Genomic DNA, 27,790 nt, shown 5'->3' on the forward strand with positions numbered 1-27,790 from the left:
GTCCTAGGCTCTGTGGTTTAACCCACAACACCACCCACGTCCCTTAATTGGAACTATAGGATGCCACAAAAAGAGGAGCCCCATCAGAGAGGACAGTGCTTGAAGGTTATTCATTTATCGTCCTCCCCCCCCCAAAAAAAATAACCCCAAGTGATTTACAAAATTGACTTAAAACCAAATTCAGTGATAGAATAGAAATAAAGACACACCCATACATACAAGAGACAGATCTAATATATCCCTTTCCACTAAAAGAGGCCATATTCACTTAAAAACTTCTAAATTAAGGGCTGAAGACCTGGGTTAAAATAAAAGTTATGGCAGGTAAGCAGGGCCAGCTCAGCTGTTAGGCAAGGTGAGATTCCTTGCCGGCACCGCTGCCTCCACCAGCAGCACAGAAGCATCAACACTGGTGTTGATTTGGAGTGAGATCTCACCCAAAATCAGTACAATATTGTCACAGATCCGTGCTGATGGCGGTGATAGATGAGGCAGGGTGTGTGGCAGCAGCAGAGTGGGCAGGGGAGGCAGCGGCAGATATGGTGGTGGCTGGAGCAGCCACAATGGCAGGGCAGGGCAGCATTTCCCATCTCACCTCAAGCAGCAAAACAGGATGCACCGACCCTGCAGATAAGGTGGGGGAGGCTTAATGAAATGTTGAAACTCCACTCCTTGACTTCTGACATTTGAAGCATGCCCTCTCTGCAATTTTCTTAAAAACTGTTCCAGTGATGAGCATGCCACAAAAGGTAAGGGTGATGGTGGCCATTCACTCACCCAAATAATTTGAGGGCTGGTAGAATTTCACCTAAAATGTTGCTTTTCACCTAAAGCAAAAGTTAGAATTAATTTGAGGGTCACTCCGCAGGTGACTCATTCAAAAATTTGGAAGAAAGCTTTCAAGGACTGGCAAATTTGCTCAGGGGAAATGGTTGCACATCTGCATCTCAAAGTGAATCAATCCAATCGACTTGAGCAAGAAAGCCAAGCCATGGCTTGCAAGGAAAGGCTGGATGTTGCAATCTGCTCTGGTCATCAGTAAGATCCTGAGAGGAAGCAGAACTCACTCATAATGCCACCTAGCAATAATATTGGGTGCAACATCACAACAGCAACCAACATCCTCACTTCCATTTGACTCACGTCTAGCAGCAGCTTGGAGCTCTCCTGCTCACAAAGGCTTCATCATTAATGCCGCGTGAAAGAGCAGCTCTGAGAGCAATGGTGTACATACACAGTTGCCCTCTCCATGAATGGGCATGAATGGGCAAGCCCACACTTAGAGGAGTTATATGTGTATGTGGGGTTCTGGATGAGGGTACTTATTACTAGTTACATCCCAATTTATTAGAAGAGCCAGGGGGATACTTACAGATTACATTTATTTCCCACCTTCCACCCATCATGTATAATGATCTCTGGCAGGCAAGCAAGTCCCAATAAGAAGCAATGACTTTCCGGCAGTTTTATGTACGTTTATTTACAAAACAAAACACCAAAACCCACATTTAGAGCATGGCTTCTCGCCTGCTCGCATTGACGATAGTTGGTCAGTCTGAATCTTCACCCCTCCCACGGCAGGAAGGACGCCAATCTCCTGCCTTTCCCCTCTTGTCCTTCTGTTACCCTCTGATCTTATCCAGTCTCCTAGAAGGGGGCCTGAGAGGCTGGCCTCCGCCCTCCCCACTTCCACTTGACACAGTCTCAGACCTCTGCTTATTGCCTAGCAATGCTCTGGCTGCCTTCGAACTCTTCCTCTTCTTGAGAGCTAACAGAGTCTTCCCCGGGAAGGGGAGTCAAACTGCCCTTTCTCGACTCTATCAGCCAGCTCTCATCTGCAGAGTCGGTCGCTTGTTCACTAACTTCAGTCTTTGAGTCTGACTCTTCCCCTGCGCTCTGGGGGCCCACGTTCCTGACATAATTGGAAGATGCTGCATGTGGGATACTTAAGTGGTTTCCCATCCAGGCACATACCAGATGCCCAGACCAGCTTAGCTTCAGTAAGGTGGCAGCCCCAATTGCCTTCACGTGTGATTGTAATTCATTTTTATCACATTTCTAACCTACTATTCCCCAGGGTAGTTCTCTTAGTTCTCTCCCTTATATGTTGCTTATGGCAACCCTGTGATGGTCAGTTAGGCTGAAAGACGGTGACTCAAACATCTTGGTTAATTTGTATTTGGGTGGTAGCAACTCTAACAGAATGGTGTCATGTCAGAACAGGTCATGCTACCCGTTAAGAATATTACAACTGAGAGGTGTCTAAATGTAACTAAGCAATTGGGCATCACATAATTTTTATACTCTTATTAAATTGGGAGCCATGGGATGTAGCCCTTATAGCAAGCCACCTAGCAAGGCTGTTCCAGCAAGTTAGTATTGGAATTACCAAACCTAGAATAAATTTGCTAAACTATAATTAATTCAGAGAGTTCCTAAAATGCACAATTTCTTGTGCAGCAGCTTTGCAAACGAAGCATTTATATAGATCCCCCTTAGCATTTCGCTGGGGAATTTATGTTTACTTTGCTGTTTTGCAATGGTGTTTTAACTGCTGGCAGGCAAAAACCAAACCCAAAGGAAGGCCTCATATTACTTTTTTTCTGAATTAACCAAGCCCATATATTGCAAACAGATATAAAGCAGAAGCTTAAGAGTGTCATATTAGAGGGGACCCATTCTTGCTTTTCTGCAGCACCGACATTGTCTTACACGGCTTGGGCATGAGCCGACAACTATACATGGCAAACTCCATCCATGGAAGAAGAAGGTTCTCTTCTGCCTCTGACATATGTGGTCTAAGCAGATGTAGACTGAGTGCATCCTCTATATCCCAGCCTGGTGGAAGAAGTGGAATTGGTGGCTATAGCACCAGGAGTCTCTCAACCATAGGTGGAATCAGAAGAATTCCTTGCCTTGGAGGCTACCAGATTGGGGGCTATGGAGGTCTTGGCGCTGGACATCACATTACCTATGGTGGTCAGAGCTATTGTGGCATTCCAAGAAGCTACGCTGAGCTCAGAAATTATGCTGGCAGTGGTCAAAATGACCATTTCCATGAAGTCAGCATCAACGAACGCCTCCTAAAACCACTCTGTATAGGAGTTGACCCTGAGATCCAGAAAATACGCACTAAAGAGAAGGAGCAGATGAAATCTCTCAACAACCAGTTTGCTTGCTTCATTGATCAGGTCAGAGTATGAATGACTAGTCATTCATTCAATCATTCACTCATGAAGGAGGAAGTGGCAAATGAGGTTTCTTTCTATGGGGCAGTAGCGGGTAGATGACCCAATGCAACATGTGGTGGGAGGATTCAGTCCAAGAGCAGGTGCTTGGTATGTGTTCAGATACCACAAAGTTTGCACATGAGAGAAACACTTCGAAAATTTTGATCTGAAGCAATTTTATGCCAGAGCTCTTTGAGGTATGGTGTGTGTATATGGGGAAGGGGACAGGGGTCTGCTATTTTTGCTTACTTAGGTATTTATTCATTTTGATACAAAATGACTGCAAGATTCAGCTACGAATAGTGTAGTTGCATATTAGTTGTTAACTTTTATCATGTCAAATGTTGAATAAATGCCAAATATCCTGAATGCTAATGTACCATGTGCACCAAAGTGAACAAAGTCTAAAATAAAACTGACCATACTGCATTTTAAAAAGTAAATTGTGTTCATAATTTTTAAAAAAACAAAAAAAAAAAGTGTGGCAACTGATCCCTTTTAGAAAATCCTGAAGTAGAATTCTTGCAGTATTTTGCTGATGTTGGGTTGGTGCTATTGTTACAGTAGACTCTACCATTGTCAAATGTGGTGAAGACGTGAGTAATTTTGCTAATCGTGGAAAAGGTCTTTTCTTTTACCTCCAATTCCTCCAGATTGATTCCTTGAAATGGTCAGGACTGTCCCAGTTCACCATAATATGTAATCTGGTGGACACTTCAGGTGTAGAAGTCAAAAGAAAATGTCCTGTGTGAATTATTTAGACAGTTGATGGAATTTCACACAATGATGGGAAGTTCAAAAGTGCAAGCATTAGATGATAGATGATAGATAGATAGAAAGATGATAGTTGGTTCATTAGTTAGATGATAGATAGATGATAGATAGATAGATAGATATCGATAGATAGATGATAGATAGATAGATGATAGATAGATTAGATAGATGATAGATAGATAGATGATAGATGATAGATGATAGATAGATAGATAGATAGATAGATAGATAGATAGATAGATAGATGATAGATAGATGGTAGATAGATGGTAGATGATAGATAGATAGATATAGATAGATAGATAGATAGATAGATGATATATAGATAGATAGATATAGATAGATATAGATAGATAGATAGATAGATAGATAGATGATAGATAGATAGATAGATAGATAGATAGATAGATGATAGATAGATAGATGATAGATGATAGATAGATGATAGAATAATAAATCAGTTACTATGTTAAGGCATAATATGGGAAGTGAGTAGGGATGGGGTTAAAATTCAGTTCAGTTCACCCATGAAAAGTGAGTCTGCCTAATTTGCACTTTCCAAAATAAAAAGCGAACCAAAACACAGCCACCCTTTGAAAGTTGTATTCCTTCAAATTTTGCAGTGCCGTTCTCCAGCCACGTGTACAAAAATGCACATTCTGGGATAAGTATTGCATGTGTTAGTGAAAATAGCATACAAAATGCATTGCATTGGGGAAAACCACTGCTGAAATGTGTAGCTTAGGCAAAATTGCATACAAAAATGTGCATATTAGGATACCTTTACACTAAAACGCGGGCGGATTTTCTTGAGGACTCCCCTCCAATGCAAACTGATTGCAGATATGGAGAATTGACTTAACATTGGAAAAAGGAGAAACAGAGAAGTTGAAATTGTCAGATTCACCCATCCTTTGGGTTGACAAAGCTGGAGAGCTGGATATAATCTCCACACTGTTCTTATAGATTTTCAGCTGTAAGCCTTTGTACAATGTCACAACATGCATTATTGTAAGCAGCTATGCCACTGCAATTAATTTTCAAAGTACACATGCTGTGCACATCTATAAGAGCAATGTGGCAAATAATATGCGGGAGAGAGAGAAAAGGTAAAAAGAAAAGAACTGTGTATAGGGGTAAATAGATGGGTGTCTATATTTAAAGACAGGTGCAACACACTATTCTGACAATATTAAAAAAGGAGTGTCATCCTTTGACCCACAAGTCTTTCTGAGACTGTTGCACTAACTGTACCAATAATCATAGAACTGTAGATTTCAAAGAGACCACAAGGGTCATCTGGTCCAACCTCTTTCAATGTAGGAAATAAAGCTAAAGAATCCCAGCCTCTGTTGAAAAGCCTTCAGTGGAGGAGAGTCCACCATAAATAAATCTATTCATTTTCTGAGAAATTTACAAAACTCGTGTGGGTGGGTGTTTGACAGATGGTGGGAGGATGGATGTTAGATAGACAGATAGATCAGGCATAGGCAAACTCGGCCCTCCAGATGTTTTGGGACTACAATTCCCACCATCCCTAGCTAACAGGACCAGTGGTCAGGGATGATGGGAGTTGTAGTCCCAAAACATCTGGAGGGCCGAGTTTGCCTGTGCCTGAGATAGATACAGCTTTTCTTAAGTTCTGCAGCTGAGGCTGAAATAGCATGACTTGCCAAAGGCAACCCATTCACAATCCATGACAATATAGGAACTGGAGTATTTTACCTCAGCATGCTCTTGACAACACAACTATGCCACTTGAATTTAGTGTCTTTCTTGTCTTTAATTAACGCTTATAAAGATATTCTTCTAAAGGTTCCTCTATTTCATACTTTTACATTTGATTTTATGTTGCTTTTAGGTTCTATGGGCAGACATTTTTTCAGTGGTGACCTTGCTGTGGAAGGGTGACTGCTGCATTTTGTCATGGACATCATTTTTATTTAGTATGCTTGCTGAAACAAAATAATGTCTTTAGCATGTGCCGAAATGGCAACAGTAGAGACACCTGCCTGCCATTCAACAGAGGGAGTTCCAAAAGTAAGGTGTCACCACAGTTCTGACACCATGCAGAAGGGATCTCCTGACAGATGCCAAATTCTGCAAGATGTCCTGCAAGAATACATTGATGTGCGATTAACTGTTACCCACAGTGCAATTTGGAAGACTAATGCAAAATAACTGTGTGTGGCTTATCCCTCTCCCCTACAATCCCTACTTCCATCCCCTTGCACTTCAGATTTTCCCTTCTTTGATTTCAGGTCCGATGTCTAGAGCAGAAGAACAAGGTGTTGGTGACCAAATGGAACGTCCTGCAAGAGCAGATGCCACCTGCTAGAACAGATCTTGATTCCCTCTTTGCAAGATGCATCTGCGGCCTACGCAAGCAGCTGGAGTTCTTGCAGAATGAAAAGGAGCAAATGGAACCGCAGCTGCAGAACATACAGCAGATCGTAGAGGAGCTTAAATGCAGGTAGGAATTGGCAATGCACGGCCATGTGCTGGTGAAGTTCCATTGTGCCAAAGGAGCCACTTTGGTTTAAGTGTACTTAAGCATACTTGCAGGGACATGGGTGGCGCTGTGGGTTAAACCACAGAGCCTAGGACTTGCTGATCAGAAGGTCGGCGGTTCGAAAACCTGCGATGGGGTGAGCTCCCGTTGCCCAGTCCCTGCTCCTGCCAACCTAGCAGTTCGAAAGCACGTCCAATTGCAAGTAGATAAATAGGTACCGCTCTGGCGGGAAGGTAAACGGCGTTTCCGTGTGCTGCTCTGGTTCGCCAGAAGCAGCTTAGTCATGCTGGACACATGACCCGGAAGCTGTAGGCCGGCTCCCTTGGCCAATAAAGCAAGATGAGCGCCGCAACCCCAGATTCGGCCACGACTGGACCAAATGGTCAGGGATCCCTTTACCTTTACCTTAAAGCATGTAGGAGACTCCACGAGGACAGGAGCTTTCCCCACTGCACACACAAACATCTTGGGACATGTGGGGTGGTGGAGTTAGCACACTCACACATACTTTCCCCTTTCCCCATGGCTATCCTTTCGCTTGCTCCCTCCCCATCTATTGCAGTGAGCAAGACCCCAGATGTGTCATGCACATAGGATGCAGTTGTCTGCCCCTGTTGTTGTTTAGTCATTTAGTCATGTCCAACTCTTCATGACCCCATGGACCAGAGCATGCCAGGCACTCCTGTCTTCCACTGCCTCCCGCAGTTTGGTCAAACTCATGCTGGTAGCTTTGAGAACACTGTCCCACCATCTCGTCCTCTGTCGTCCCCTTCTCCTTGTGCCCTCAATCTTTCCCAACATCAGGGTCTTTTCCAGGGAGCCTTCTCTTCTCATGAGGTGGCCAAAGTATTGGAGCCTCAGCTTCAGGATCTGTCCTTCTAGTGAGCACTCAGGGCTGATTTCCTTCAGAATGGATAGGTTTGATCTTCTTACTTCCATGTAATTCAGTCTGTGCACATCAGAAGATTTGCAAGTCTTTGGGATTCCAGTGTTGAACACCCAAGTCATGGCATGCCCTCTTTCTCTGCTGTCTCCAAACAGGTACGAGGAGGAAATCAACCGGCGCACGGCTGTAGAGAATGATTTTGTTCTGCTTAAGAAGGTCAGAAATTCAGGTTGCTGTAGGGCAATTTATGCTGTCATTTCATAAAAGAGAGTCTGTGCATACTTTTAACCTCAGTTGATGCTCAAAGACGGCGCAGGCAGAGGTACATCAAAATCTGTATTTGCATTCATCTGTGCTCATGCAGCATGCAAATTCTCTTTTCTTTTCATAGGAGAAAAACACATCATTTCCCTCTGCCTGCCTTAGAGGAATAATCAAAATCATAAATGGGTTAGAACCTCCACTTCATCCATAAGCCTGCACTGATTAATTTTTTAAAAAATCTCCCTTGGCTGGGGGTACCACGGTGTGATTCAATTAATCTGTGGGTGCTTCCAGAGTGACTCACTATTTTCAGGTGGGATTCAGCCACACATTGGCAAATTCTGGTTGCACAGTTGAACAGTCAACATTGTCTAATCTCCCTGAAAACGTATCAGGATAAATGCTTAATAAACAGGTTGTCTGGAAGCACTATATGTTAAGCAGTTTTTTTTAATTGTATTTTTATTTTTTTAAAAAATTCTTGGTTTACAAAAGTATGAGAAGTGTCTCTCTTTTCCCCCCCTTTTCCAAGTAACATTTTTACAGATCAGTTCCATTTGTTGAGACATTAGTGTTACATTAGGAAGAAAAGGGGGGGAGAGGTGGAAGGGGAGAGGCAAGTGGGGTTGGGATTGGGTGGCGATGTTTCTATTTTACTTAATATAAGTGTGGGGTTTTGTGCCAGTGTCGCTTGTGCAGGTTCTCTGCTATTCGCTTGTGTTCCTTTGGTGGTGAGAGAGGTTGCGAGTGGCCTAGGGTGTGGTTGTTCATTTGTGATTGGCTGTGGTGAGCTTTGTTTTCATGTGTGAGTGGAATAGGTGGGTGCTTTGGATCATAGCCATATTGATTTGTATGTTGTTGATGGATTCTCATCTTTGTCTCGTTGAGCTGTGTATGTGATAAAGGGGAGCCATACCTGGGTGAAGGAGTCTTCTTCTATTTGTCCCTGTGTCAGTTTCAGTTTATTTTGAATCTCGAGCATGCATCACATTTCTTTCTTTCTTTCTTTCTTTCTTTCTTTCTTTCTTTCTTTCTTTCTTTCTTTCTTTCTTTCTTTCTTTCTTTCTTTCTTTCTTTCTTTCTCTCTCTCTCTCTCTCTCTCTCTCTCTCTCTCTCTGATGTAGCCAAAGCTAATAAGGTGTGTGTTGGGAGTGGGGATAGTTTTGATGTACAAACTTCCCCACTTATTTCCATTATAATTTTGAACTGAAGTCAGAACTGTATGAAGTTCAAACATTACCTCATAACTGACCCAACCCCAACCCCAGTCTTCCTCTTTTCTGCAGATACCTTCTGATTTTTTCTGCTGACGTTGTCTCAGTGGTGGCAGGAGCAATAATGACTGCTGCTGGTGCCTTCAAGGGGCAGTAACAGCACCCCTGGATATGAGAACACCTGGGACTCATCATTTAACCATTACAGTCCTCAGGAGTCATGTGATCTTGGGGCAAATCTCCAGCATACATTACTCCCCCCCAATAATATTGTGGGCATTGGATTCCTCCGCACAGCACCCTTAACAGGAGCTCATGAGCATTAAATGCGTGCATTGGATGTGTAGTTTAGGTACATGGCATGGATACGCCGGTGTTTCATTTCTCAGTAAATGAATCAACTGCTCTGCATTTTGTTTTGACAGCTGAGGTCACAGAGCCACTGGGAAGCTTAGGGCATCTCTGAACCTTATTAAAAGCACAGTCCAACTCAGAAATCTGAGAACCTTCCCTGAACCACCCCAATTCACCTTGTAAGGTCACAGAGCCACTGGGAAGCTTAGGGCATCTCTGAACCTTGTTAAAAGCACAGTCCAACTCAAATCTGAGAACCTTCCCTGAACCACCCCAATTCACCTTGTAAATCAGGGTAGATATAGAGTCCATGCACACCCCAAGAGATACCAATGAATATCAATAACTTCTTTGACTGTGTTTGAGCCAAAAGCATCTGAAGGTTTCCTGTGTCCACTTTACAGGATGTAGATTGTGCTTTCTTGAACAAGGTGGAGCTGGAAGCCAAGGTGGACACAATGAAGAGGGAGGCTGAATTCCTGAGGTGTGTACATAAGGAGGTAAGAAATCCTAAATAAGTTTTGATGGGTGCAATAATGGAATACTGATTGGTATCGTTTTTGTAAAATATGCAGGGATTTATGATATGTAAAATGAACCATGGAAAGAGAAGAAGGGAAGTCATTGATATCTTAAGGATGTAAAATGAGTATTTTAAATTGTAAAACAGACTTTTTTTATTCATTCAGACATTCTAATTGGTGTCGTTATCCCCTGTGTTTGATTTTATGTTGCTCTCTCTAATATGCTATTGATTTTATTGGGTTTTTGTTATAATAGTTTTGCTATTGTGTTTTGTATTTTGTATTTTTGAAAGAGGGGGTTAATAAATGCTCAAAATAAACAAATAAATCTCCAAACCAAGCTTAAGCATTTATAACACAGATATCAGTAAATTATTTTCTTAACTGTTCGGGAATGTGAAGAATGGAGAACGCTTACTGGATATTCATACTTTAGGAGGTTGCACTGCTAGAAAATCAGATTCAGTGTCAGGCTTCAGTCATGGTGCAGATGGATAACAATCGAGATCTGGACATGAACGCCATCCTCCAGAATGTCGAATCCTGGTATCAGAGCATTGCACGAAGGAGCAAAGAAGAAGTGAATACTTTGTACCGAAGCAGAGTGAGTAATCATACTGATGTCTTGTACGGAAGCCCATAGGGCTCACAATATTGTTACAAAATGCAAAATGAATGAATGAACTTTATTACGGTCACAGACCAGGATTAAAAAGCATATAGATAAAATAGCAGTTAGGATTTTTTGACCGATAATTGTTAGGGCAAATGAGGACAAGGAAACAGGCATAAAACATCCGAATAAAATACAAGATTAAACACAGATAATGGATGGATAAAAAACTAATAATTAAAACAGATAAGAGCTAAAAACCAACAAAGACACGCAGTTAAAACAACCGTAAGAGTATAAGAACTAAAAGACTCGCAGATAAAACAACTATAAGAGGCAAAATGTATTTGTGACTGCAAAGGTTATTACAGGGGTCATTAAACTTTTTCAGCAGGGGTCCACTGTCCCTCAGACCTTGTGGGGGCTGGACTATATATATATATATATTTGGGGGGAATGAAAGAATTCCTATGCCCCACAAATAACCCAGAGATGCATTTTAAATAAAAGGACACATTCTACTCACGTAAAAACACACTGATTCCTGGACCGTCTGCGGGCCGGATTTAGAAGGCGGTTGGGCCAGACCCAGCCCCTGGGCCTTAGTTTGTCTACCCATGGGTTATAACAACCATGCAAGACTAGAATGTGTGACAACAAGGAACTTTACTGGAATTGTTCAACTGTTACAATCACTTCTGTTAAGGTCAGCCAGAAGCGGGGATCCTGGTAGCTTCACTGCTCTCAGAAGTTTGGAGATGGTGGAGGCACTCTGGGAGAGGACGTGCTCTGTGGCAGCCCCTAAGTTGTGGAATTGCTGCCCCAAAGAGGTGTAATTGGCACCTTCAGTTTGTAGCTTCTTCTTTACCTTGGCCTTTGACAGCTAACATATATGTTGATGGCTGGAGTCCAACAACCGGGGGAGGACACCAAGCTTGTAGTACATGGTTAGTGAATGGAACTACTCAGAAATGGAAACACTCTTCCTGACAGTTCCTGAGGTCCACAATGCACACCAGTGGAATCGGCGATGGCACTGTTTCCTGGAAAACAGCATTACTGTGCTGTGTGTGTGAAATGGATCTTTGCGTGGACAGGTGGAGTCCCCAGATCCCGCGCGGTCCCCCCGTCATGTGGAATAACGACTCAAGACAACGTGCTATGGGATTAAATTGGCCACAACTTTATTAAATTTCAAATGTGGGTAGACCATGGCTCAGGCATTGGGCGTTCTCCCTCCCCAGTCCCCAGCCAGGGACCTAGGGAGCTTCAGGGTTATCCAGTGGGGGGGGGGGATGGGCCGGCTCTGGAGAACATATGTTCAAGCAGAGATAGCCGCCCCCGTTACGCCGCCACCGCAGGGGAGAGCAATGACGACCTTTCGGCGTACGGTCAAAGCTTCCCTTCAGAAAACCCCTTTAACGGGGAACCCTGGTATTGCCGCCGCAAAGAGGAAGATGGACAAAAGGATTCCGCCCAAGGCCTGATACCGCCAAAGTTGTGACGTTTTGCTACGGGAAAGGCGAAACCTGCCAATGCAGGGAAATTCCTTTCCGGCCCTTTAACAGCAACTTTAACGTAGCAGCGCCCGCATACCTGTGAAGAAAGTTAACCTGCAAAACCTGTGAAGAAAAGTTAACCTGCAAAATAAGACATTAACTGAGGGTGGGTAGGGTAGGAGAAGCTCTGGAGCCCAGTGAGGATTCCCAGGTAAGATCCTCCCTCTATTGTGTGGGCAGGTAATCCCTCCCCTACCTGGCCTGGTCTCCTTGGCAACGCTTCCCCCAGGTGGGATTGGACAACTGGCTGAGGTAGGCGGAGACCTCCAGGTATCCCACCTGAGGGAAGGCAAAGCCAAGCCTATGCTGTTGGAGCTGCTCCAGATCTAGGGGCTGCACGCGTCCACGCAAAGGGCGCCCCCCGTTTTAAGCGGGGAGCGGTCATTAGGTATTAGATGTGAAGTGTCTGTGGAAAACAATTTAATGGCATAATGTTTGTACACCATAGTTACTTATTTTATGAGCATTTAGTACCAGGAACTCCAGGACCAAAGATGCCAAATTAGCAACGATCTAAAGATCAACAAGCGAGAGATTGCAGAGCTCAACCGGATGGTACAGAGGCTGCAGTGTGAACTGGAAAAAACCAAGAAGCAGGTAAACATGGGGAAACAGCTGCTGTCTGGGGTGGGGGTGGGGTGGGGGGATTTGGCACAGCAACCTCTTGTTACCAGAAGGAAGCTATCTCAGCTGTCCTATACATATATTTCCTTTTGTACAAAAACATTTCAATGGAGTAAAAACAGGACAAATGAAGATTTTTGTTTTTTAAGAATCATATCTGAATAGTTGGGCATGGTTTAAAGCCAGCTGCTTGCCCCCAATTCAGAGGATGTAATACATGGATGTGTGTGGTATCGGCTCTATCTCGGTTTGCTACTGATGTCCAGCAACTCAGTAATATATGCAAAACTCATTGCATTGCTTTATAACCGCAGATGCAGCCCTCTAGGCCTCTCTATCTGACACTTGGGACTCTGCCCAGGCCACACCCCACACCAGCCTTACTTTGCACTCTCCTGGAGTGCTTTTGCCTAGCCGGATTCGGTGTCGCCTGGGGTCAGGGGGTCTTCATCTGGGCACACAAAGAATGCAAGACAGTATTAACCTAATTCCCACTATTGTTGAGTAAACATGGCATGCTGGCTTCCATGGTTCATTCAAATTTAGACGGTATGTGGAACTCGAGGCAGCCCAGATGTCATTGAACTCCAACTCCCACCATCTCTAGCCAACATGGCAATTGTCAGGGTTGATGGAAGTTGTAGACCAGCAAGATCCAAAGGTCCACAGCTTCTTCTTTCCTACACTAGAGATGCACTGATTTTTTAGCAGCATGCTGGAATTTTGAATGTGCATCCTGATATCTTGAAAATTCAAAGTTCTCAGATGACTCTGATGACGACGAGTGGAAATTTGATTTTGAAGGGTGAATGTCAGTTTTCAATGAGCCATTGCCTGAGGGCAAGTAGAATCTCTTGCTTTCCCAATTGGCAGGTTGCATGTCTACAGTTGGCCATTTGTGATTCTGAGCAGCGTGGTGACTGCAGCCTTAAAGATGCACAAGAGAAATATGACGATCTATCCAGTTCCTTGCACCGATCTAAAGATGAGTTGGTATGCATGCTGCGCAACTATCAGGAGCTTCTGAATGACAAGCTGGCACTGGATATTGAAATAGCTACATACAAGTCACTGCTGGAGGGAGAAGAAAACAGGTATTCCTTGATTATTTTCCTACAGGATATAGAAAAGTTACTGTCACTGTCTAAGCTGTCTAGTTCAACTGAATCCAGGACCAGTTAAAACATGCATAACTGGAACTGCACCACTAATGATGGTGGGCAGGGTAATTACAATATATACCTATATACCTGCATAAGAAAGCAAGTATATTAGGGAAAAGATTAGCCTAAAACCTTTATCTCAGATATGCTAGTTTCCTGTGTGCAGGATTTTTACAAGCAATTCCACCCCATCCTGGAATCAACCTCTACTAGTAGAATCTGCACATGGTTTCACTACGCCTTTCTTTGCTATTGCGATTGCATATCCTTTATTTGGCTAAAATCCCAGATGCAGGGAATATCCACAGAACCACACATATTTGGCCATATCCCTCAATAATAATCTTCTCTGAGGGAAACCCACCACCAGGCAGTGTCCCCTGTATAAACTTTGGCACATTTTTAGGTCCACATGTCAGATTTATCAAGCATAGATCTTGAATGCAGAACCAGCCCAAGACATGTTGCTGCTCGAGGCAAGGAGAAGAATGAGAACTTTCCCCTTCCAGTTTCATGTACCAAAACCAACTGGACTGGCAACTGAATCTCACTTCAACACGGGTGATGCAATAGCATCCTCCAACACAGGGAAGCAGGCTAGGGGATCAGGAGAGGTGATGGAGCAACAGAAGGGAATGGCTGGGTGCTCAAGAAGAATAGCCATGGACTGCTACTACTACCTTTGAGTGTAAAATATAAATGAAACAAACAGGAGATAGAAAGCCTGTATCATATACAGGTACACTCTAAAGATGGCTTGCAGCTCCCTGTTCAGCGTATGTTGGGTGGTTTCTTCAAGTATACCATGGCAGTGGCCCACACAGAGCTTTAAAAAAATAACCGTTATTATTTTGATGAAGTAATACTAATAAATAAATAAGAATCCAATGTGCACCCCACCCATGAGACCATTCCATTGTAACTATCCAACCTCCCAAAATTTCAACACCTCTTGCAATGGTTTGACCCCTTTGACGGTACAAGATCTACAAACACCTTCCATATCTCCTCAAAATCATTTCCCCATCTTACCTTAATAGCACGTGTCAATTTATCATTAATAGTTATATCCCACACCTCTTTATACCATTCTTCCATTTTATATTCACCTTGCCCCTTTCACTTCCTAGCAGTAATAACTTGTGCAACGGTCAATACATTTGTGAGCAAGTCCTTCATGGACTGCAAACCTTCCACCCCATTGTGAATGGATAATAATGCTACTTCTGGACTTTTGGTCAGCTTTAACCCAGGGATTTCTGTTATCTCCTTAAACACCCTTTGCCCAAAAAATTGTGCATATTTACACCCCCACCACATGTGAACCTAATACTGAACCTAATACTGAATATTCCTTTTTATTTGATTTAATCAGACTGGTGTTAAATACCATCTCCACATCTCCAAACTTATAATAATTTTCTTCTAACCTTATAGACAACATTCTCAAAGTGTGTTTTTCCCATATTTTCCCAGCTTTGACTATTTTTCTTTTTTTAATAAATAAATATATTTTTTATTAAAATTCCATTTATCAAACCAATCATATCCAATCATATTCCAAATTATATCAATTCAAATCACAAAGTCCAAATGTTAAGCCGAATTTTAATTTTTTTGTGGGGGGGGACCCATGTTTCGAGTTCGGCAGAAGTCCAATCTTCTTGTATTTCTGCTGCTTTGATGTTCACAGTCCCATCTTCTCATTTCCTTGTCATTATCCTTTTTCTTCTTAATAACCTCCGAGTTGTCTCCACAAATGAGATAAAAGAAACAGCCTTGTTTATATTTCTGTGTGAACTTTGAAAATGCTTTCCCGTAATTCATCTTACATAAATCCAAAGGTCCAAGAGTCCGTTCAAGCGGCAGTCGCCATTTTAGTCAATTCTGATGAAATACAGTCTTGGTGTCCGCTCCTTAATTTTTGCAGACCTTATGCACTATAAATCAGCCTTTCCGGAAGGTTTGTTGCCCTTTCAAATTTACGATCCAACCTGATAACAAAGCAGTGGCTCATCCTCCCTATGACTGGAAATCTTGCAACAAGGTCTGCCCCTTAATGGCGGATCACTTTTGTAACTATGCACAAGAAAGCCTCCATTCTTTCCAGATCTCCCACAGAGTAAAACCTTTTATTAGCATTTTTTTGTTTCTACACAGTTTATTTTTCCATCTCATTTTCTGGCTTTGACTATTTTTCTGCCCACACAGGGCTCTTAAATGTGGCAAACCCAACTGCGTTGTGTTATTGTTTGTTCCTTGTTTCTCTTTGTTTAGTGTTTCATGCATCCTGTTCTATTTGCTGTTGGATTTTTGTTTACCGCTTTGATCATTTTCTACAGGGAAAAGTAGTTTATACATTTTGTAAGTGGAGAGGATGATGGATAAATGGGAAAGATAAATAGTTATAAATAGTTATCAGAATATAACCCCTACCTCTATTAGAAAATGCAGTTTCTCACATGATCTATATTACATCTCTTTCCCAAACAGGATATTTTCGGGGAACCTTGCAAGTGTAGGTAAGTAATGGCAAAGTTTACCTGTTGGAATTCCAAAGATTGCTCTCTAGATGGGAACATAAGAAGCAGCTTTGCTATGTGCAACGGCATGAGGTGGAAATAAGGTGTTAGGTGTCCTAAAGTGGTAGAAGGCTGAACCACTTTAGACTGCCAAGGGGGAAATTGTCCCTCCAAAACAAACACCAACATTATTTGCAAGTAGAAAGCTAGTACAGCAGGAAGGATACAGGTATTTGATTTTTAATTCAAAACTTGTGATTTGCAATGGTCTATTCCGTGCACTGCTCTGGTTCGCCAGAAGCAACTTAGTCATGCTGGCCACATGACCCAGAAGCTGTCTGCGGACAAACGCCGGCTCCCTTGGCTAGTAAAGCGAGATGAGTGCCGTAATCTGAGTCGTCCGTGACTGGACTTAACTGTCAGTGGTCTTTTACTTTACCTTTTTATTTCATCACCACGTTCTGCTGCATGTACATAGGTTGCCATATGTCCTTTTTTTCCGGGACGTGTCCTGTTTTTCCAGGGTAGAATAATCATAGCGATCCATAGTTAAAGGTAAAGGTAAAGGGACCCTAGACCATTAGGTCCAGTCGCGGACAACTCTGAATTGTGGCACTCATCTTGCTTTATTGGCTGAGGGAGCTGGCGTACAGCTTCCGGGTCATGTGGCCAGCATGACTAAGCCGCTTCTGGCGAACCAGAGCAGTGCACAGAAATGCCGTTTACCTTCCCGCCGGAGCGGTACCTATTTATCTACTTGTACTTCATGCTTTCAAACTGCTAGGTAGGCAGGAGCAGGGACCGAGCAACGGGAGCTCACTCCGTCGCAGGGATTTGAACCACCAACCTTCTGATCGGCAGGCCCAAGGCTCTGTGGTTTAACCCACAGCGCTACCCGTGTCCTATAGTTAAAAGTAGAAGTCGGCTAATGTGTCCTCTTTTTTCCTCTTCAAAATATGGCAACCTTATCTCTGCCACAGTGCCATTCTCAACCTCAAACTGACAGCATCTCTCTAAGATTAAGGTAAAGCCCTTCCTAGCCCTTGAGATACCAGAATTTGCATCGGTGGGACGTAATGCATGCAAAACTCAACTGCATAGAGGTGTGAGGCCTCCCCAAATATATATTAGATATCTGGGGAAGTTCCAGTATTGCCGTACCCAGCTAACCAAGAATGCTGTTGTCATGCTATTGTAACCATGACTGTGATTACTATTGCAGCAGTGCTTCCTAACCCAGGCAAAGTAGCTGATGACTGTGGCCATGAACCAGTATATGCCTCTCTAAGCAGAGGGCTCAGTGGCAGAAGTGGGAAATATAGTCCTGGTGGCCCAGGGAAGAGACAGAAGTCGAACCTTGGAGATGCAGAGTGCACATCGAGATACACATCGAGAAATGTACCTAACTCTGTGGGTAGGCTGTACATCCCTGGAAGTGAAGATTTCAGCCCAGACGGTGGGTACCACATCACCAGTGGTGGTGGAAACAACCATGCCTCCAGAGCAGCTCAGAGACCCAGAGGTGCTACCTGTGCAACTGGTGGCTGTACCACTGCCCTTGTGGCAGGTAGATGTGTCGGTGGCTACTCCAGTGTTGGTAACTCAGCTGGTGCATGCTGTCACGCACATTCATGCAACCATGGTATGAAAATATCATCATGCTTCAGCAAAAGCAGCAGGATGTGAACACTCAGTTCCCAAGGCTAGGACCAAATTACGTAAGAAGAAGAAAAGAAAGAGGCTTCCAATAAGAAATGCATCTTATAAACCACGACACAAGAATATTGTTGTTGCTGTTGTTGTTGTTTTTAATTTCCATGTGCACAGTGGCTCCTTCCTCCTGCAGTAACTCCTGTAATGGAGCCTATGTTGGTCCCATTTCACAGATGAGGAACTGAGGCTGAGAGATAGTCCAAGAGGTAGTCCAGAACAAATTAAGATGTTTGTACTGTGGGTTTAAAATAATTGCTTGACCTTGATTAGAAGTTCTATGATGTTGTAGAAAGGCTGCCATGTGTGAGCTGAGTTTCTGAGTTCAATAGGAACAAAAAATGCTTCACAGGGAATCACATCAATAACCCACCTAACCCAGGGCTGGCAGCAGTGCTCCAAGGCCACCTTTCCTGGCCTTGTTATTCAAAGTCCCCAAGCTCCATTAGGAATTCCCATGTGTGTGTGGAGATCTCTGCAGTGAATGGCAACATCTTATAAGCCCAGGATGGCCAGATGTTACTCTTCTGGCCTTGAAAACCCATTAAGGTTTTGCAAGCATTCTGTGTTTTGAAGAGTCATGTGAGTATCCACAATGAATGCTTGCAAAGTCCTGGCTTATGCGCTTCCCTGTCCCTTCCTTTCTGGCCCTTCAACCTTTTGCAACCAAAGTGGGAGCGAAACACTGCTATACAGTTGCAAAAAAGGACTCGGCTTACTTGTTGACTTGTCAGCCAGTAGAAATTGAACCGACGTTTCAGGGCATGTTCAAAAGCATGGGGCAGAGGTACCAACTTGAATAGAATATGGGAGGGGCAGGTAAGCCCCGCCCTGCATAATCGACCACAAGACATTGTGCACGCACACCATTTGAATGACAATGCCCATCAACTTTGTGGGGACTGAAGGAACCTTGGTCTCTAGCAGTTGGGGTCAGTGGATTGGTAGTTTTCTAAATGTGTGACCCACCCCCCTACAGGATTGATCTAGACCCTCTGGATCTGCAGCTACACAAAATGAGCAAAGTCAATTTTCAGGAAAAAAAGAGAAGTTTATTGAGTACTAAATTAGTTGTGGTCCTTCTCTAGGAGTCTATCCGCCATCTTTTAACACATGCCTGCAACGGCAAGGGAACTGTTTTGTTGGCTTCCATTCCTCGCAGTTTGAGAGTTTGTGTAAGAATGGCAGGCATGTGAATGGGAGGGTCTGATGCCAATCACATAGCAGAGAGGGAGCTAAACCAATCAAAAGAGCAAAGGTGGGAGGATTGTGTGTGGAGGGGCTGTGCCAACACAATAAGCACCTCCTTGCTGTTGTTTCATTGTTGCATTGCACTGCATTGTTAGGCTTTTGGTGTCTTTTTCAGTGTCGGCTTAAAAAGATTGTTTTCAGCCATCATATGTTGCCCTGTTAGGAGTGGAAATGTGGGAAATGAATATGCAATATTTATTTCACCTTTTATTTCACATCTGAAGTTGTTTCTGTGCACAAAATGCATTCTGTCTTAAATTTCCAGTGTGTGTATCAGGCCAAATTTTCCTTTGTGAGCATCTGTAATTTGCAAATGCAACACTCCGCCATGAGCTGTTTTTGGTTACAAGAGCCAACTCTTTTCTGCTGTATCTACAATAAATTGTATGAAGAAACGATACTGCTCGTATGTGTGTGTGTGTTATTGTTTATCTCTATTAAGGATGGGTAACTCTAGAGATGTAGCAACTCTATCTAAATTTCCAATCATCAAAGAGTAATGGGGCAGTCATGTCCAGAGCAAAATGGTACAGCTGTCTCAAAATATTCCATGTTGTTCTCCTGCTACCAGGGCCAGATCAATATATATTGGCATCGAGGTGAACCTCAAAATGGTGCCCTCTCTCCACTAGGTAAGGGGTAAGTGAAGATCTACATTGGAAACAAGGAGGTAATAAAGGTTTCCATTGGGATCTGCTGCCCCATGGAACCTGCTGCCCAAGGCAATTGCCTCACTTTGCCTCATGTGTGGGTCGGCTTTTCCTGCCAGACAAGATGATAACATGTTTAATATTATAACTCAGCATCAAAAGCAAAGTTTGTGCCTTTTCCTTTCCCATCTCTTGTCCTGAGTTTAATTCCAAGTCCACACCCAGTACAGTAAGCTATTTTAACATCCCAAAGATAAAGCTCTGTGTGTATGTGTGTGTCTGTCTGTGTGTGTGTGTGTGTGTGTGTGTGTGTCTTGTAATAATTTATGTGTCACTTTAGGACCTTAGGGTTTGTTGTGACTGCAGATACAGAGCTTCCTCATCCCAGCAAATTTAATTAATCTCATGTGAAAAGAGCTACAAGAAACCCGAGGAATTGTCTCCATCTGTTCTGTGCTAGGCACCAAAACAAAGGAAGAGAACACTTAGGAAGGAGAGGATAATACCCTATTTTCAGTTCCTTTATTGCTTCGGGGATTCATTCTGCCCTGCATTCCATGCCTCGTGAATTGGTTTTTTTATGCAGTTAATTTATATACCTCTGCATAGATCATATCAGAAATTTGGGAGCGGGTTACAAATCCCAATAAAAAGGAATCAACATAAACAATAAAATGCAAATTCCACATCCTTATGGTTTAACTATGATTTGCAAAATAAATTCCACATTTGGGACATGCATAGTTTGCCCTATTCTTTTAGTTGTTAGAGTTTCTTTCCTTCTGCCACCATTCCTAATGCACAGTAACAAAGTAGCCTTGATCACATAGATATGATCACATCAGTATTTCTTGTTGTGCAGAATGCACTCTTGAAAGTTGGTACCCCACCCCTCAAGTTGTATGTACAATTTATCAAGTTTGTCATTTTACATTGTTTTATCAGTGCACACAGGTGTGTGTACTAGCAGTCCACTGAACCACATCCCATTTCTTTTGGCAACTACAGTATTTATTTAGCAAAAATTTATACCCCACCAGCATTGCGAAAGTCTGGGGAGACAGTACCTCCTTGCTCATGTTGCTCACCAACCCTGTCATCAGCTCAGCTCTGGCCTTACTCTCTTAAAAAAAACCAAAACCCAAAAGCCCTCCACCTCCAGTCCCCAACTGAACATTTCACAGAAAGAGTCAAAGATGAACAGCTACTCTCACCACACCCACTCAACACAATCAGCTATGAGGAATGAGACCATGAGCTGCCTCCTGGCCCACCCATCTTATTTTCCTCTTATCTGCCCAGCCAACAACCTCCAGATCCTCTCATACCCACCAATCCACCTCAAGCCTTATAGTGCTGGCACAAATTCAACCATTCAGCCCCTTCCTTGGCCCTCCTGCTCCACATTACACAGTCCTCAGAAGCTGCCACTGATGCTACCCATCATGCCAGTGTAGGTCTAACCCATTGTTTCCCAAACTTGGGTCTCCAGCTGTTTTTGGACTACAACTCCCATCATCCCTAGCTAGCAGGACCAGTGGTCAGGGATGATGGGATTGTTGTCCAAAAACAGCTAGAGACCCAAGTTTGGGGGAAACTGATCTAACCCCAAGCTCGGGCCCATGCTCAGGCTGCTGTCTTCTCATCAACCTCTCCCCCATCCTCACCATTAACCTCTTTACTTTATTCAAATGGAGTTGGCCTGAGCCTGTACCTGGCACCTCAACCTCCCCCACTTGTTTAGAAGCCCCTGTGCCTGCTCCATAGCTGTCAACTTTTCCTTTTTTCTTAAGGGAAATTCCCTTATTCCGAATAGGATTCCTTGCAAGAAAAGGGAATAGTTGACAGCTATGGCCTGCTCATGCAAGCACCCTGTGTCTTTCCTAACTAAGGTGCTAGGTCAGGGCTAAGTTAGAGCTTTGCGCTCCCTTCTCTGCCTCCTCTCACTACAGCAGTGCCCATTGGGTGCAGACCTCTGTCTCAGCTTTATACCTATTGTCTACAGCCCCTGTCAATCAAGTCTACCCAGTTCACAGTGTCCCATTGAGACACATATCCTATTGAGAGAAAATTATCATGGTGGTGAGCAGCATAAAAATCAGCCATAAAATTGCAACCATAAAACAAATAGAGAACACACCACAAATCAGTCATTCAGATTAATACATGAACACAACTGGATCACCCTCTGGGAAAGTCTGGTGGAACAAGTGAATTTGAAGCACCAACACTGTAGACGCCTGCCTTGCAGTAGTTTAACAATCAATCCTCTACCCAGGAAACTCTGGGAATTCCAGTTGCTATGGGAAGAATAGGCAGTTCCTAACATCTCTCAGCACCTTTAACAAATTATAGTTCCCAGGATTATTTGGAAAAAGCCATGGCTGCTTATATGGTATAATACTGCTTTAAATGTACAATGCAGATAAGGCCTAATTCAAACAAAGAAAGCTGGTTATACCTGCGTTCCTTCTACTTAAATAAATAAGTGGCACAAAGCTGTGCATAATGGAACTTTCACAGAAGAACAGATTGCTGCTTTAGTCACATTGTGACACTCATTTTTGTCCCACTGAAATCAACAGAGCTTAGTAAGTAAAACTGGGCCATAAGAATCCATCTTTTCCCTAGTCCACAGTTCTATGTGCATTTCTATTGAGTACTTGACACATCTGTGCATTTATTAAGTCTCCATTTATTCAAACAGGAGTGGTAAATCACATTTTAATTTATCCTTTGTATAAACAAAGTTTGAGGATAGCTATTTTTTGATGGATGGCAAAGAAGCAGCAAACAGGAGTTCCATCTGTTGCTCAAAGAAAAAAGGGACAGTAACAAGAAAATTAAGATCCTAAAAGCACAGCCTTGACTTGCAACTCTGCAGAATGTTATCACCTGTGGTCAACGAAAGAGGAAGACTCCCTTAAATAATTTTCTGTCTAAAGTGTAATTAATGCATTTGAGGGAAATGATTCTCAAATGTAATATCCTACAAGCCAAGCTTGCAAACAAAGCAATTCCTTTAAAAATTCTCATTATTTCTTAGGTTTGCATTCACTATTATGTTCTGTACATCGAAGGGCATTCCTGGGCCTGAGGCAGGCCAAACCCATGCATGCTCCAAAATTAAAATGTTAGACCAATCAAGGCCAACTCCTCAGCTGTATATAAGAGTTGGCTTTCAGGTATTGTGCCAGAGGATTGCTCTCTCCCCTTTGCTTCTGCTGCACCTGCTTTCTTGGAACTAGCCTATCCCAGCTTGCTGCAATGACTCATCACATGTCTGCTGCAAGGACCTTCATGGGAGGAAGGGGATTCAGTTCGGCGTCTGCTGTGTGTGGACTAGGCGGGCACAGGACATATGTCGCCTCTGTACGCCATCCAGTCAGAAATGGATATGGGGTCCGTGGCTTCAGCAGCCAAAGTCTTTCTAACTTGGGCGGAAGCAGAAGAATTTCTTATGGTGGCTATGGTCCTGGATCTTTTGGTGGCTATGGCGGCATGGGGAATGGTCGCAGGGTGATTCATTACCGCTACAGAATTTATGACCCTGATGAAAGTTACGGGCCTTTCCCAGGATATTCTAACTTCAGGGGGGATGGCATCCATGGAGTCAGGATCAACGAGAAGCTCCTGAAGCCTTTGCATCTGGGAGTTGATCCACAGGAACATGTCGTACGAAATCATGAGAGGGAAGAGATGAAGAACCTCAACAACCAGTTTGCTGGCTTCATTGATAAGGTGAGAAGACAAATGTTTTTGACTTAACTCGAAATAAGAAGCCCAATCAGGCCCACGACATGGGTACTTTTAGTTCGGATCACTTTAAAAATGGCTCTGCATCATCATGCAAGCAACCAATCGGATCGAACTGTGTGCACATGATTGCACATGTGATTATGTACATTTGTAGAGGCTGAAATGAATTATAAAAGAGAGTTATCTCAAGCGATTAGACAAATTCATGAAGGATAAAGTTTTCACTAGCAACTGACAAGAGTTGCTATGTTATATATTCCGCCTCCAGAGTCAAGAGGAAAAAACAATGGGGCAATGCTATAATGCTCATATTCTGCTTCTGTACTTCCCAGAGCTGGTCAAATAGCTCTTTGGAGAAATCCAACAGGGTTCCTTTATTCTTTAAATGCAATACACACAAAAAGCAATTTAAATGCCTGTTCTGAAAGAAGGTTTTCTCTCTGGTTTGTTTTCTGATTGACTGTATTTTGGTATCATTTGGGTGTTTCTTTGTTTTGAAACAGGTACGAACCCTAGAGCAGCAGAACAAGGTTCTTGAAACAAAGTGGAACCTCCTGCAAGAGCATGTCACACCAGCAAAGAAAAACCTTGAACCGTTCTATGAAAGTTTCCTCTGCAACATGAAGAAGGAGCTAGACTGTTTACTGAATGAAAGGCAACATCTAGCAAGTGAAGAGGCTGCTATCCAACAACTGGTAGAAGAACTGAAGTGCAAGTAATTTGCATTTTAAGCATTATTATTATTATTATTATTATTATTATTATTATTATTATTATTAAATAAATATGGGAGGGACATCTTTGAACATCATGTGCACCTTATTATATGGGATACAGAAAGGTGCTTTTGAGTTGCACAGAGCTCTCCCTTCATGTTTCAACAGATATGAAGAGGAATTCAAAAGGCGCACCACAGCAGAAAATGAATTTGTACTACTCAAAAAGGTAAGGTGTTCAGATTGGTGTTCAGATTCAGTGGTTTTCATATGGAGCATAAAAGTCTCACTGCAAATTAAGTCCCTCATTTATTTACATCAGTGTCCTGGGGGCAACACTGAGCCCCTGCCAGCAATTCAACCTTTGACTTGCACTTTCCCATTTGTGATTCAAGGGCCCACCACCCGCTTGAGGATAAGAAAGAAACATGGACACGGTATATTAGGTTAATGGGCTACAAAAAGGCCACAACTTTATTGATTACAGCATGTGAGAGGTATTGGCTTAGGCATTGGACAAAACAACAGAGCGTGACTCCACCCCCTCAGGGAGGGGTGAGTCTATCAAGGGTTAACCACCAGTGGGAGGAGCCTGTTGATGCAAATACAACTGAAAGCTCCCCCTGATGTCACCGGGGGTTGTGCCATGGCCCTAGCCACCAGCAAGGGCGTCGGACAGGATCCACGACCGCCGGATTCCTTTACCGGAATACCTATAAAATGGAGGGGTGGGCGATGGCCACACCCTGCCCTCCAACACACAAACCATATTCCAATGTCTAACCGCCAATACCCAAAAGTTGTGACGATTTGCTTCGAGGTATGCGAAAAACCAAGTGGCCGGTGCCAATTTGCCAGTTGGATAAAAATTCCTACCAGGCCCCTTGGCCAACCAAGGCGACCAACCACAGGTCCATAGCAATGTCAAGAACCAAGCAATGAACCAAGGGAGGGAGGGTGGGTTATCCGATGAGAAGCAGCAGCACAATGGCTGAGAAACACTGCCGGGCCACGTTTGAGCGGCTAAACCCCGCCCCCAAGCCTCCAGCCGATTGGCTGGCCACCTGGGGGGGGGTGGCATGGCAGCCAAAGCAGGAAATGGCTCCTGCTCACAACTCCTCCCCTCCCTGAGGAGGAGAGGCTTTCCCACCTGGCAGGCATCCCTCTGAGCAGGAAATCTCTCACGTCATCCCAGGAGTGTCAGCTGGGTCCTGCAACCATGGCCCTGCATGGCCCTGACACTGAAATTTGTGGGTGTTTGACCTCTTCATGGGGAATTTTGTGGGTTCTTGGGCACACAGAGCCCCAGGGAGTTGGCACCTATGTGTCACCCTCAGAATGCCATCAGATGAGTCTCAGCACCATGCAGATACCTTTTGACCTGGCCAGTTATTCACTGAGGAAGTCAGGGCCAAAAGTCAGGAAATGGGAAATTGCTCCAGAGACCTAAGCTGCCTTTCTCTAGCCTCTCCACACAAGTCTCTTTGGGTTGGATCCAGACAAGAGCAAACAGAACTCTTCATACAGTAGTGCTTCTGACTTTTCTACCACCCCAACCTCCTGCACCCCCAGAAAAATCTGTTCTCAAGGGTTAGGACACCCTGCAAGGGATTGGGTATGGGTTAGGGGGTTGCAGCAGGATGGAGAAATCAGAGCAATTTGTAGGGAAACCCTTGCAAAAGCTTTTTTGCTCATGTAAGAACCTTTGGATCCAAGTCTTTGGTCAGAAGGAGCCATCAGGCCTAGCCTCTCTATGTTGCTAAGCAATGGCCCCTGAGTCTAGATTAGGTTTCTCTGAGATTATATTTCTGCAAATTTTAACAACTCTTTAAAATACTGATTACTTTCTGCCTGTCTGTTCAGATACTGACAAAGGCTCTGTTCATCTGCCATGAAAGATGGTCAGCTAATCAATGCTATGTGTCAGGTACTGTCAATTGCTTTTACTGTTAGTGCTTATCAGTTACAGGCAGTGGCCATTTTATGTGCATCCGATTGACACGCAGCTGGGCACATGACCTGGAATTGGCCTGAAAAGCAGGTGGGGTAGAATGGGGGGGGGGACAGGGCAAGCCTATGTGTGCTTCACCGACACGTGTGGGGGTCAGGAATGGAACCCCCGTGCAAAATGGTCACCACCTGTACTGCATCTGTTTATTCTGGATTGCCAAGCATCAAATACCTGTTGAATATTTATGAACCCTGAGAATATTCACCATGAACAAGGTGGGTGTGTATTTATTCCCACTCTAATTCTTGGGTCTGTCGTTTCTTGAAGGCTTATGTGTATTTCAGTCATAAAAGAGAGCATCTTTGTTTATCTTTTTGCTTCATGGACTTGCAGTTGGGCATATGCAGTTGTCTGTTCTGAATATTTAGTTACTTGTTCTGAACATTTCCAACCTGCAGCTGGCCTTGTCATTATTATCTCAGCAATTGTTCAAGTTTAATTAGCAGTTCCATCTTCTTTAGGATGTAGACTCTCTCGCACTACGCAAGACAGAACTGGAGGGGAAAGTGGATTTGCTGAGACGGGAATTTGAATTCCGCAGATGTGTTTATTTGGAGGTAAGTATGATTCAGTCTTGGATATAGAGACTCATGGACTGAATGTGTAAACATAATTCATAGCCCTTTATGCTATGAAGACAGGCCTGAGGTTTGTTTGAAGTAAAGAATGAGAGTGCATTCTCCTCGGTGAATTACTACTCACAGTGGAAAGGTAGTGTCCCATGGAAATGGTGAATAGTTGTCTCAGAGGTGATTGATATGTGCAGACAAAATAGAAACTAAGTGAGTACCCTTTAGATCAGGGCTGGGGAACCTGTGACCTCAGTTATCCACAAAGGAATATTTTTGAGATAAGGATAATTGTCCATAAATCAGTGGCAGGGAGGAAAGGAGTCTACCAGCTGCAAGAATAGAAGCTTTTGGATTAACTATTTGCAGTCTGGATTCAGACTTCTTCCTAGGCTGGAAAAATGGCAAAGACGGTTTGTTTACTGGAAGCCAAATTACAGGACAAAGTGATGCAGTGACTTCTGGAAACTGTGAGATAACCGCTTCTCCCAGGGCATGACAGGAACCATCAACAGTCGTAGGAATGACAGATATAACAACATATATGGATGGGAAAACATCACACACAGGAAAGAATAAGGATTGCAGTTAGAGTTCCTCACTTGAAATTTTATAAATTACCTAATGTACCAACACAAATGAAATCCCAAGATTGTAGCTGTTATATAAGGAATTATTAAGATTTTGGAATGCAGAAAAAATGTAGAAGAATGAAAGCATCAAATCTAGCACACAGTTTGATTAAATTGTATAATTTGACATTTGAATAATTATATTAATTGGATAAAATTGGTACAGCGGTACCTCTGGTTGCGAACAGGATCCGTTCCTGAGTCCCGTTCACAATGTGAAAAGCCCACAACCTGAAGCGCCATATCTGCGCAA

At 43.3% G+C, this 27,790-nt stretch overlaps 1 protein-coding gene across 1 annotated transcript in view; it reads left to right on the top strand.

The window, feature by feature from the left end:
* The first annotated feature begins 2,741 nt into the window (after positions 1 to 2,741).
* LOC114592999 (uncharacterized) overlaps positions 2,742 to 27,790 on the top strand; it is a 33,090-nt gene continuing 8,041 nt past the window's right edge. Inside the window, exons 1-11 of the mRNA XM_028721461.2 lie at positions 2,742 to 3,191; positions 6,266 to 6,477; positions 7,558 to 7,618; positions 9,639 to 9,734; positions 10,195 to 10,362; positions 12,402 to 12,527; positions 13,428 to 13,648; positions 23,099 to 23,591; positions 24,113 to 24,324; positions 24,494 to 24,554; positions 26,798 to 26,893. Coding sequence (XP_028577294.2) covers positions 2,742 to 3,191; positions 6,266 to 6,477; positions 7,558 to 7,618; positions 9,639 to 9,734; positions 10,195 to 10,362; positions 12,402 to 12,527; positions 13,428 to 13,648; positions 23,099 to 23,591; positions 24,113 to 24,324; positions 24,494 to 24,554; positions 26,798 to 26,893 — 2,196 coding nt within the window. The remainder of the gene's footprint in view (positions 3,192 to 6,265; positions 6,478 to 7,557; positions 7,619 to 9,638; positions 9,735 to 10,194; positions 10,363 to 12,401; positions 12,528 to 13,427; positions 13,649 to 23,098; positions 23,592 to 24,112; positions 24,325 to 24,493; positions 24,555 to 26,797; positions 26,894 to 27,790) is intronic.

Source organism: Podarcis muralis, chromosome 2 (genome assembly GCF_964188315.1).
Source record: "Podarcis muralis chromosome 2, rPodMur119.hap1.1, whole genome shotgun sequence".
In the NCBI taxonomy this organism is placed as follows: domain Eukaryota; kingdom Metazoa; phylum Chordata; class Lepidosauria; order Squamata; family Lacertidae; genus Podarcis; species Podarcis muralis.